Below are 12,500 nucleotides of genomic sequence, written 5' to 3' on the forward strand. Positions count from 1 at the left end.
TGAATGACAGGCGATTCTGCGAATTACGTCACACCGCTTGCACCCGCCTCTGCTGTTACCACCAATCGGCAAGCGTTTATTATTTTTTTTACTTCCGGACAATGCCGCCATTGATCTGCTTGAGAGAAGCATTAACGTAGCGTTAGCTCCCCGCCGAGGAAGTAAAAGTCGTAACAACTTTCCATAGGTCAACCTGCGGAGGATCATTAATGAATAGTATTGAATACCAGCCTTTTTCGGCCACGGAGTGAATACCTGTTATTGAACGTGTAACACTAACTATATAACGTGAATGCCACAAAACGAATGCATTTGTTTATCTAGCCCCTTACGTGACTGCGGTGTGCAAGGGCTATTGTTTATCATAAGTAGGAACTTTATGCAGTACTCAGTAGCTTGTTTATTTTTCTTCTGAGTGCTTTGTTTAATTACATGTTTACATGAACAGCCCCCACTGTAAACAACATGTTTTTTCACCAATAGATTATGCAATGCCGCCCTCCGTAGGATCTATAATAATAATAAAAAAAAAAAAGGTAATAAAAAAAAAAAAAAAAAAAAGGTAATAAAAAAAAATGTATTAAAAAATTTACAAAAAACGAACGTTCGAACGTTCGTTCGATAACCCTGGCGAACGTTCGACCCTAAAAACAGGGTTCGGGCTCAGCCTTAACAGGAGTAGAGTCATATGAAATCCGCGTTCACGGAATCGCGGACGGAATCGCGGAATTAACCAATAAAAATGGAATCAACTGCAAAACGTGGAATATTGCAGAATTTGGCCTAATCTGGACTGAAATTCCGTTTTTGGGTGGAACGTTTGGTGCACACGCGACCGGGGAGGCGGGGACTCTACAGCGTGTTACACACAACACAGCGGTGCTCAAGCGTCTGGCTGCTTCAGTGTTAACATCGTCAAGAAGCTATGAAATTCTGTAATAAGCCCTCAATTCAGAGCACAACAGTATCCTAATGACTTTTATGCCTCCGGTGATAAGGTGTTTTGCAAATTCTGTCAACGTTCCCTGGACTGGACCCGCAAAAAAACTTGCGACACTATTGTGATTAAATAGCTATAACGTTAGGACATGATAGCTTCTAGCTAAATCTAGTGCACCCCATCCCATTTGTTTAATGCAAACGATTGTCATTATACACTGCCCTTTATAATCTAAATAAACGTAAATAGCTATGAAACGTTACAGTACATAGGACTATAGTTGGAAATGATAGCTTCTTGCTAAATCTGGTGCACTCATCCATTTGTTTTAATGCAAACGATTGTCATTATACACTGCCCTTTATAATCTAAATAAACTTAAATAGCTATGAAACGTTACAGTACATAGGACTATAGATGGAAATGATAGCTTCTTGCTAATCTAGTGCACCCATCCATTTGTTTAATGCAAACGATTGTCATTATACACTGTCCTTTATAAACGAAATAAACTAAACTAAGGTGCCTAAATTTGCATTACTATATTTCATCACAATATAATAGATATAGCTAGGCTAACATTGTCATTGTGATAATGTCAGTAGTAGCTAGCTGTATCTATTGTTTACACTTGAAATGTGTATTTTTATTTTGTCACAATATTAATTGAAAAATATTGTGTAAAATTGAACTGTATTTCTGAGTTGCAGCACTTAAACACATTAAATGGACTGTTATATCTTATTCAATTGTGGACATTTTATTCATTCCCACTTATTAGACATTATTTCTGATGGTAAAATGAGCATAAAAAGCAAAATACAGAATTCTGAATATTAAAACGGAAAAAAAGGAATTTGGGAAAAAATAAAATGGAATTTGGAAAATAATAAAACGGATTTCTATGGCTCTAAACCAGGAGGTCTATTTGTATTAAAAACAATAGATTGTTTTTCATTAAATGTCTGGAAGAGCTCAAAAATAAAAATGTCAAATGATATTTCCATTGCCTTTTTTTTGTTGATTTAAATGTTACTGATTGTGTTAAATGGGCATATAATATCATCTCATATCGATCGCAGGCACCTGAATCGAATCAAATCGATCGTATCGTGGCAGACTTTGTGATATCGGAAAATATCGTGTCGTTGTCCAAAGAATCGATATCGTATTGTATCGTGATGAAACTGGTGATTCCCACCCCTAGTATTTATGTGTATTTATAGTATTTATGTATGTATTTGTAAAAACAATAAAACAGTGGGAGCTTCTATAGGCAGACGAATGAAAGCTGTCTCGGAAAACGTGTGTTTTTCCTCTCGTTCTCTCTGTGGGGAACGGTTTCTTAGGCGTGCTGCAGATATCAACTCAGTCTGGTTATCACAGTCACTCCACAGGAGCCAGAGAAGGGGGGGTTTACTGCTTACTCCCTACCTCTCTCTCTCTCTCTCTCTCTCTCTCTCTCTCTCTCTCTCTTCTCTCTCTCTCTCTCTCTCTCTCTCTCTCTCCCTCTCTCCCTCTCTCTCTCTCTCTCTCCTGTCTCTCTCTCCCTCTCTCTCTCTCTCTCCCCTCTCTCTCTCTCTCTCTCTCTCTCTCTCTGTCTCTCTCCCTCTCTCTCTCTATATCTCTCTTTCTCTCTCTCTGTATCCCTCTCTCTCTCTATCCCTCTCTCTCTCCCTCTCTCTCTCTCCCTCTCTCTCTCTCTCTCTCTCTCTCTCTCTCTCTCTCTCCTCTCTCTCTCTCTCTCTCTTCTCTCTCTCTCTCTCTCTCTCTCTCTCCCTCTCTCTCTCTCTCTCTCTCTCTCTCTCTCTCTCTCTCTCTCTCTCTCTCTCTCTCTCTCTCTCTCTCTCTCTCTCTCTCTCTCTCTCTCTCATCTCTCTCTAATGAAGAATAGATTGTGAGGTGCAGCAACACTCCCTGCTCTTCTTTACCGATTTCTTCCAGCTCTGAATGATTTAACGAATCAATTTATTTTTAACCATTGCAGGGGTTTGTTTGAAGTTTTGAACCGGTTCAAACGTGTTCTCCTCACACAGACGTGTGTATATTGAACTCTGCGATCCATTTAGTCTTTTTCAAAGACACGGCTCACAGGGGATTTCTATTCTGGTCACTTGACCTTGGAGTGGATAGTGAGGGGTGTCGGAGGAACCTGCCAATATTATGGGATGTTTACCGTCTTCTCCAGTCAGACAAGAATATAGATACCAATGTCCTCCAGCCTTGCTGTTGGTCCAAAACACCTCTCCCAGGGTTTTAAGCTAGGCTAGTGGTCCGTTTCTGCTTCCATTCCTTTGTGCTAAGCTGTGCTAGCTGGCAGCCGGATTTCCACTGAACACACAGAGAGGAGATTGATTGATTGATTGATTGATTGAAAACTTTATTAACAGATTGCAGAATGGGTACAATACAGTACAGCTCAATACACACAATTGTTAAGGGGATGCAGACCAGAGAAAGACTTTCGTCTTGTTTACATCAGGGTCCCCCATTTTCAATTCATCAGGACATATATGACATACATGACATACAGATAGTCAGTACTGCTACATCTATACATTTATGACATACCAGATTTGCAAATACAGTACTGTTTGTGATACAGAAGGAGTCAGGAAAAGGGAGTATATACATTTGACGTAGAAACTGTACATTGGAGGAGGTTGGGTGGGGGGGGGGTTGGGTACACTGGGATATTGACAACCATACTGGGTAATCTACATTGGAGGTGGTTGGGGGGGGGGGGGGCACACTGTATATACAAGCAAAACTGTACATTGAGGGGGGGGGGGGGAGACACTGTACAAACAAACAAAATTGTACATTGGACTATTGACAAAACCATACTAGGTAAATGACTGTACATTGGAGGGGGTTGGGTTAGGATATTTACAGGGGCCAGTGTTGAATTGCAGTCTCCCGTAGGTGTCCCTTGAGAGAGGTTTTGAAAGTGGGTAGTGATCCACATTCCTTTACAGCTTTGGGTAGGGCGTTCCACATTGTTGTGGCATAATTGCAAAACGTGTTTAGTCCCTTATTTGAGCCGAATCTGGGTTTCACATGATTTGTGGAGCTCCCTCTGGTGTTGTGATCGTGGTATTCACTGACCTTTGGGAAGTATTTTGACATGTACATGGGTACCTTGGTCGTGTAGTGTATCTTGTAGACCAGGCCCATTGCAAGTTGCTGTACTCTGTCGTCTACTCTAAGCCATCCTAGGTTGTCAAAGTGGGCAGGGGTGAGGTGGGTTCTAGGAGTAAGGTCAAGCAGTAGTCTGACCAGTTTGTTTTGAGATGTTTGTAATTTTGTTTTTAGCGCCTTTGAGGTGCTTTGGTACCATGAGGTGCAAGCATAGTCGTAGTACCCCTGAATGAGTGCTCCTGCCAGAGTCTTCAGGGTATTCTTGTTTACCAGAGAGGAGATCCGGTACAAGAATCGAGTTCGTTGGTTGACTTTTTTTATTACATTGGATGCCATTTTGTCACAGGAGAGATTAGCCTCTAGGATGGAACCCAGGTAGGTAATTTCATCTTTCCTTGTGACAATATTGTCACCCACTGTAACTGAGAAGCCGTCGGTCTTGCTGAGTTTGTTATTTGAACCGAAGGCTTGGTATCTATCTTCGTCTAATGTTGGTCTGTTCCTTTAAACACATTTAAAGTGCACTGTTCTTGTATTCTAACTCCATTATGATCACATCAGAAACATGGATTATACAGCAATGAATCAGATATGATTGGTATAAAAGTGTTGTGAAATGGACTACATTTATGTAGCATCTTTTATCCAAAGCGCTTCATAATTTGTTCCTCACATTCACCCGTTCACTCACACATTCACACACCGACGGCGGAGGCGACCATGCAAGGTGCCAACCTGCTCATCGGGAGCAATTAGGGGTTAAGTGTCTTGCTCAAGGACACTTTGACACGCTGCCGACGGGAGCGGGAATCTTAGCGGGAACCTTCCGATTACCAGACAACTGCTCTACCTCCTGAGCCACTGTCGCCCCCAGTGAGCCATGGATAATATATTTTGAATTTGGTATAACATAACATAACAGTTTCATGAGATAACCTTTTGCTTCAACGCAGAGAGGTCGGGCCATATTCACAAAGCTGCCCATAGTGGTAGTGCTGATCAGGGATCAGTGCAATGAACAATATTGTCCTTATGTCCGTATTCAAACTAGCAGACAGAAGCTGACTCTAGATCAGTGACCAGGATCATTTGTCTTTATGACCTTAGTCAAACCAACAGCCAGAAGCTGACTCTAGATCAGTCACCAGGATCACTTGTCTTTATGACCGTATTCAAACCAACAGACAGAAGCTGACTCTAGATCAGTGACCAGGATCACTTGTCTTTATGTCCTTATTCAAACCAACAGACAGAAGCTGACTCTAGATCAGTGACCAGGATCACTTGTCTTCATGACCTTATTAAAACTAGCAGACAGAAGCTGACTCTAGATCAGTGACCAGGATCACTTGTATTCATGACCTTATTAAAACCAACAGACAGAAACTGACTCTAGATCAGTGACCAGGATCACTTGTCTTCATGACCGTATTCAAACTAACAGACAGCTGATTCTAGATCGGTACTTCCCATCAGGCTTTGTGGACCATTGTGTGCATTGTAGAATATTATGTCGGCATGTAAACAGGAATCCTGTGCTTATCTTTCTTTTGTTATATTATATTATTGTATTATCTGATCTTTCTTCATCACGTTCTTGTTCACCTCTTCTTTACATTCTCTCTCAGCCATTCTGTTTCCCCAGCGGGGAGATCTTCTCTCACGGCAACATCTCTAATGATTATAATACATTCACGATAGCTTCTTAACTGTGGTGGAACTGTTACTTATTAATTAGGCACAGAGACAGATCTCCAGGGTTCAAGTTAATTTATTAATGAAATATAGAAATCAAATAGAGATATTTGAGAGACCCATAAAGGAGCACTTCACCCAAAAATGATCATTTGTATATCAATGACTCACCCTGTGATGCCTTAGATTCATCAAGACTCGTCTTTCTTCTGTCATGTCTCCATGGTGAACGTAGAATCCCAATAAAAAACGGTAGAAATACTTGATTGAAGTTAATCGAGATGTGGTTTAACAATAGCCAAATGATATCAAAACACCTGTTTACTGTACAAACAAACTCTCTCACAACTTGTGTCGTATAATCAAAAAATTATCCAGTCGTATGCATTTTTCGCTAATACCTTGCTAATGAAAACATTTCCGGTTTAAATGCTGCCTTCAAATGGAACTCGTGAGTTTGTGGTCTTGACTCGGTTTGAAGTTGTGATGACACCGTTGCTAGGCAACCGGGCGATGCGTCTTGAAGCCCCTGAGGGTAACGATGTTCCGCTTACAACGTTGTGAATACCACAACAGGGGATCGCTCATAATGATACTTGTTGTACGAGTTCCATTTGAATGAATGAATGAATGAAAACTTTATTTAACAGATTGCAGAATGGGTACAATACAGTACGGCTCAATACACACAATTGTTAAGGGGATGCAGACCAGAGAAAGATGTTTGTCAGGGTCCCCCATTTTCAATTCATAGTGAAGTGAAGTGAAGGTAGCACTTAACCAGAAGTGGTTTTGGGGCGAGTGCTTGAACATTGCTTTATACTGAAAACTAGGGTAAGCCATTTTAAGTCTATTAGTGAATCTTAAAAGTGAGGAACCAGCTGACTTGATTAAAGGGGCGTGTTTAAAACGGCCATTTTGTTTTGTTAAGTGCCCCCATTAAGGGCCAGGTGTTAAGACAACACTAATTAGTGATAGTGATTTAAAGGCTTGCTGGTGTAGCGTCAGCGAAGCGTCGAGAAACGAAGAGGGACAAAGAGGAGGAGTTATCCTGGAGTTCACCGCCGAGTGATCCACCCAGTGCTAAGTACACCATAATCCTATATTTCCCTCCCACACTGCTATTTCTCTACTTCCTCCCTGCCACTCTCGACAAGACAATGTGTCTCATACCTATATCCACAATCTGCTCCTCCAGAACTGACTCTACCCATCCACGCCAGTTTGCTAGTAACCCGGCTAATCTCTCCTACCCTCCTACAGCCACTAATACACCTGTCACAGTACGGGGAGGCTTATGGAATTGTCAATCAGCAGTCAAGAAAGCTGACTTCATTACTGCCTACGCCCATAGTCTAAATCTGCAGCTCCTGGCTCTAACTGAGACCTGGATAACCCCCAATAACTCATCAACACCTGCAGCATTATCTACAAACTATAACTTCACTCACACACCTCGACCTTCCAGACGGGGTGGAGGCACTGCCCTCATGACATCTCCTTCATGGGCTACAAACGTAACACCACTCCCAGAACTGTCACTCTCCTCTCTCGAATATCATGCAGTATCTGTCTCTAATCCTTTCAATCTCACCATTGTTACACTCTACCGCCCTCCAGGTCCGCTCGATCACTTCACAGATGAGCTGGACATGCTTCTTAGCTCCTTACCGGAAGATGGTACCCCTCTCCTTCTACTGGGCGACTTCAACCTGCCTGACTCATCTCAGTCAGTCATAGTAGTCTCCCTCCTACAATCGTTTGACCTGACTCCCACTCCCATGCCTCCCACCCACAAAGCAGGCAACTCCTTGGATCTCATATTTTCCCGTAACTCCAGCATCATTAACACCACGGTAACTCCCCTACATGTATCTGACCATTCCTTCATATCCTTCTCACTAACTCTCATGCTTAACCGAAAGGTCTTCACCCCAACTCAAACAGTCTCACTCAGACGCAACCTGCCCTCCCTATCCCCCTCCACCCTCTCCTCTGACATACTATCCGCTCTACCTTTGAGTGACACCTTCTCTGCTCTCTCCACAGAGATGGCAACCTCCACCCTCCTTTCAGCCCTTGCAACCTCCTTCGACAAGCTCTGTCCCCTCGTTGAGAAACCTGCCCGCCGTTCCCCACCCAGTCCATGGCTGACAGATCCAGTGAGAGAACAAAGACAGGTCCTGAGAGCAGCTGAAAGGAAGTATAGAAAGTCACGCCTCACTGCTGACATCGACACATATCACAACCTCTTGTTAACATTCTCCAAAACCATCACTAATGCCAAAGCTTCTTTCTTCCACCATAGGATCGAGGCCTCTGCCAAGAATCTTCGCAAACTGCATGCTACCATGTCCTCCCTCCTCACTCCCCCCCCACCCCCCCCTCCCTCATCTTTCTCTGCCGAAGACTTTGCGATCTTCTTTGAGGAAAAAGTGGAGAACATCCGCAGCTCCTTCTCCCAACCCCCACCCATTCCAAATGCTGAATCGAGAACCTCATCCTTCACTCTGTCATCTTTCTCTCCCATTACAGAAGCAGAGACCCTGACACTGGTAACGTCAAACCGTCCGACTACTTGCCAGCTGGACCAGCTACCCTCCCCACTCCTCCAGACCATAGCACCAGACATCCTCCCATTCCTAACTGCAACCATCAACTCCTCACTCAACTCGGGGCTGGTCCCCACCTCCCTAAAACAAGCCAGAGTCACGCCGCTCATAAAAAAACCAACCCTGAACCCTACTGTCATAGGCAACTACCGTCCTGTCTCTCTTCTCTCCTTCCTTTCTAAAACACTTGAACGTGCTGTATCCAACCAACTTACTACTTATCTCTTACAGAATGACCTCCTAGACCCTAATCAGTCAGGCTTCAGGACTGGTCACTCCACAGAGACAGCCCTCATTGCGGTCACAGAGGCACTTCACTTAGCAAAAGCGAAAGGCCTCTCCTCTGTCCTGATTCTCCTAGATCTATCTGCAGCCTTCGACACAGTCAACCACCAGATCCTCCTTGCGGCCCTCGCAGGAATGGGAGTGGCTGGCTCTGCGCTGACATGGCTGTCATCATACCTCAATGACCGCTCCTACCAAGTGTCATGGAGAGGGACCCTGTCGGCCACCCGCCCCCTGCGGACGGGTGTCCCCCAGGGCTCGGTTTTAGGACCCCTTCTCTTCTCCCTCTACACTAAATCACTGGGTAACATTATCACGTCTCATGGCTTCTCCTACCATTGTTATGCCGACGATACTCAACTCTTCCTCTCCTTCCCTCCCTCAGATATCCACGTCTCTGTGCGGATCTCGGCCTGTCTGTCCGACATCTCAGCCTGGATGACGTCCAACCACCTCAAACTGAACCTAAGCAAAACAGAATTGCTCCACCTGCCGGCCAAATCCTCCCCCCTAACCGACCTTTCAATCACAGTCGAGAATGCAGCTGTGACTGCGTCCCCGACCGCCAAGAACCTTGGTGTTGTCCTCGACGACCAGTTGAACTTCTCTGCTCACATCGCAGCGACGACCAGAACCTGCCGATTCCTCCTGAGCAACGTCAGAAGGATACGCCCCTTCCTGACAAAAGAAGCCACCCAACTCCTCGTCCAATCAACAGTCATCTCCCGCCTCGACTACTGCAATGCACTGCTCGCTGGCCTCCCGGCCACTGCCACTAAGCCTCTTCAACTCATTCAGAACGCAGCGGCCCGCCTGATCTCAAACCTACCGAAGTCGGCCCATGTCACCCCACTTCTTAGGGACCTGCACTGGCTCCCCATTGCTGCACGAATCCGCTTCAAGGCCCTCGACCTAGCATACCGTGCGGCAAAGGGAACCGCTCCCGCCTACCTCCGGTCAATGGTCTCTAACTACACACCCTCAAGACCCCTACGCTCTGCATCTTCTGGCCGCCTCAGACCTACTCCTATCCAAGCTCCGGGAGGGTCATCAAAGAGAAGTCGCCTATTCTCAGTCCTTGCCCCACAATGGTGGAATGAACTACCCACCCCAGTTAGGACAGCCGAATCACGTCCAATCTTTCGCCGTCGACTAAAGACGCACTTCTTCAACCATTATCTGAATTAAAAAAAAAAAAAAAAAATCTAACCCTAACTAACCGTACTGTCATGCACTTGTCCTAATAAACTAACCTACACTGTAGCACTCAACACTTTGATGAACATTGTTGCTCAGCTGATAGAGTTGTGCCCTTCCTGATGGCTTGTCGTACAGAACTTGTAAGTCGCTTTGGATAAAAGCGTCAGCTAAATGACTAAATGTAAATGTAAAATGTAAATGTATATACAAATAAAAAAAGAATTTGGTGAAGTGCTCCTTTGAGCTCGGCTGAATGTCTACTCTGTGGCCATCACAGTAGCTTTCACTCTCGGCTCCATGTAGGATTTCTAGAACAAAATGGCGGGGGTTGTGAGGGGAGGTCCTTCAGAGCAGTTATAGCACAGACTCCTAAACGGTAAATGGATTGCATTTATATAGTGCTTTTATCCAAAGCACTTTACAACTTGAAAGCGTTGACAGTCAAATACAGATGCAGGTTTAGGAGTTGGACTGACCTTGTCTATCCGGTCAAGTTCCTCCTCAGTTCTGTGAGCTTGGCTCTTGAGCTTTGTGGGGAGGGGGGGGGGGGGGGGGGGGGGGCTTTAGAGGAAAAACCTCCACAATACTCACTCGCTCAAACGTTCACTGATTGCACAGTATAACATCACATATTGTCCTTATCTTCATTGAGGCTTCTGTCAGGGCTGTTGTTCCAGCGAGGGCTCATGGCGGCCGCTGAGACACGCAACATTATAAATAAATAAAGTTGACGAGAAGAGGCTTGTTTGTTCATTTGGTTTGAATGTGTGTTCTTGAGATAAAAGCAGCCTCCTCAAACAAGTGCCCAATTCAGCAACCGTTCATTGTGAGCAGGTTAAAACCTGTTTCATGGTTCTTCTTGTCGTTTGTGTGACATCATGCTGTGAGCTTCTTCCCCCGCAGAGTGAGGGGGAGGAGGGGGGGGGGGGTTGCTTACTTGAGTTCTACTTTCTCCTGAAACGCAGCTCAGTTTTTTGGGGTAACCCCATGCTGTAACAACTGTTGGATCCCAGGGCAACTACCCCCCATTCAAGAGAAGCAACTACCCCCCATTCAAGAGAAGCAACTACCCCCCATTCAAGAGAAGCAACTACCCATCATTCAAGAGAAGCAACTACCCCCATTCAAGAGAAGCAACTACCCCTCATTCAAGAGAAGCAACTACCCCCATTCAAGAGAAGCAACTACCCCCCATTCAAGAGAAGCAACTACCCCCCATTCAAGAAAAGCAACTACCCCTCATTCAAGAGAAGCAACTACCCCTCATTCAAGAGAAGCAACTACCCCCCATTCAAGAGAAGCAACTACCCCCCATTCAAGAGAAGCAACTACCACCCATTCAAGAGAAGCAACTACCCCTCATTCAAGAGAAGCAACTACCCCCCATTCAAGAGAAGCAACTACCCCCCATTCAAGAGAAGCAACTCCCCCCCATTCAAGAGAAGCAACTACCCCCCATTCAAGAGAAGCAACTACTCCCCATTCAAGAGAAGCAACTCCCCCCCATTCAAGAGAAGCAACTACCCCCCATTCAAGAGAAGCAACTACCCCCCATTCAAGAGAAGCAACTACCCCCATTCAAGAGAAGCAACTACCCCCCATTCAAGAGAAGCAACTACCCCCCATTCAAGAGAAGCAACTACCCCCCATTCAAGAGAAGCAACTACCCATCATTCAAGAGAAGCAACTACCCCCCATTCAAGAGAAGCAACTACCCCCCATTCAAGAGAAGGGGATGCATGAGCCCTCCAACCCTCCGCAGACCCTCCTCATACAGGCACTCAGGCCGCAAGGAAACAGCGGCAGCTACATAGACAATGAATGGGCTTTTCTCCAGTGGCATTCCAGCTAATGCTAACGGCCTGGACTATTTCCTCCCAGGCTCTTTGCTTACACACACACACACACACACACACACACACACACACACACACACACACACACACACACACACACACACACACACACACACACACACACACACACACACACACACACGCACTTGCACGCACACACACACACACACACACACACACACACACACAAACACACGCGTGCGCGCACACACACACCTGGGAGCTGCCCAGTGCAACCACACTCTTCAGTTAGATAGCACACAGCTCTGCACTGGATTAGAATGGGGTTAAGTGCCTTGCTCAGGGGCACTCTTAACAGTAGTTGTTGAGGGAGAGGGAAGTGTTTTTCCCAGCTGGTACAGGGATGTGAACTGATCTAACCATTAGGCGACTGCCTTTAGATAAAGGGTTAGTGTGTATGTGATGATGTGGGTTAGTGTGTATTTGATGATGTGTGTTAGTGTGTATTTGATGATGTGTGTTAGTGTGTATCTGATGACGTGTGTTAGTGTGTATTTGATGACGTGTGTTAGTGTGTATGTGATGATGTGTGTTAGTGTGTATTTGATGATGTGTGTTAGTGTGTATCTGATGACGTGTGTTAGTGTGTATTTGATGATGTGTGTTAGTGTGTATTTGATGATGTGTGTTATTGTTCTCTCCAGAGCCCCCCTCCTTCTCATCTCAACCCAAGAGGAGGACCCTCACTGAGCTGGACAAGAACGTTGACATCCCCTGCCTGGCTACAGGTACTGTGTGTGTGTGTGTGTG

At 45.1% G+C, this 12,500-nt stretch overlaps 1 protein-coding gene across 1 annotated transcript in view; it reads left to right on the forward strand.

Annotated features, from left to right (window-relative positions):
- Positions 1 to 12,500, forward strand: part of sdk1a (sidekick cell adhesion molecule 1a) — a gene marked incomplete at its 5' end in the record, with an annotated part of 439,376 nt that overhangs the window by 196,915 nt on the left and 229,961 nt on the right. Inside the window, 1 exon segment of the mRNA XM_084319476.1 lies at positions 12,395 to 12,478. Coding sequence (XP_084175602.1) covers positions 12,395 to 12,478 — 84 coding nt within the window.

This window comes from Notolepis coatsorum (genome assembly GCF_963971535.1).
Source record: "Notolepis coatsorum genome assembly, chromosome: 7".
In the NCBI taxonomy this organism is placed as follows: domain Eukaryota; kingdom Metazoa; phylum Chordata; class Actinopteri; order Aulopiformes; family Paralepididae; genus Notolepis; species Notolepis coatsorum.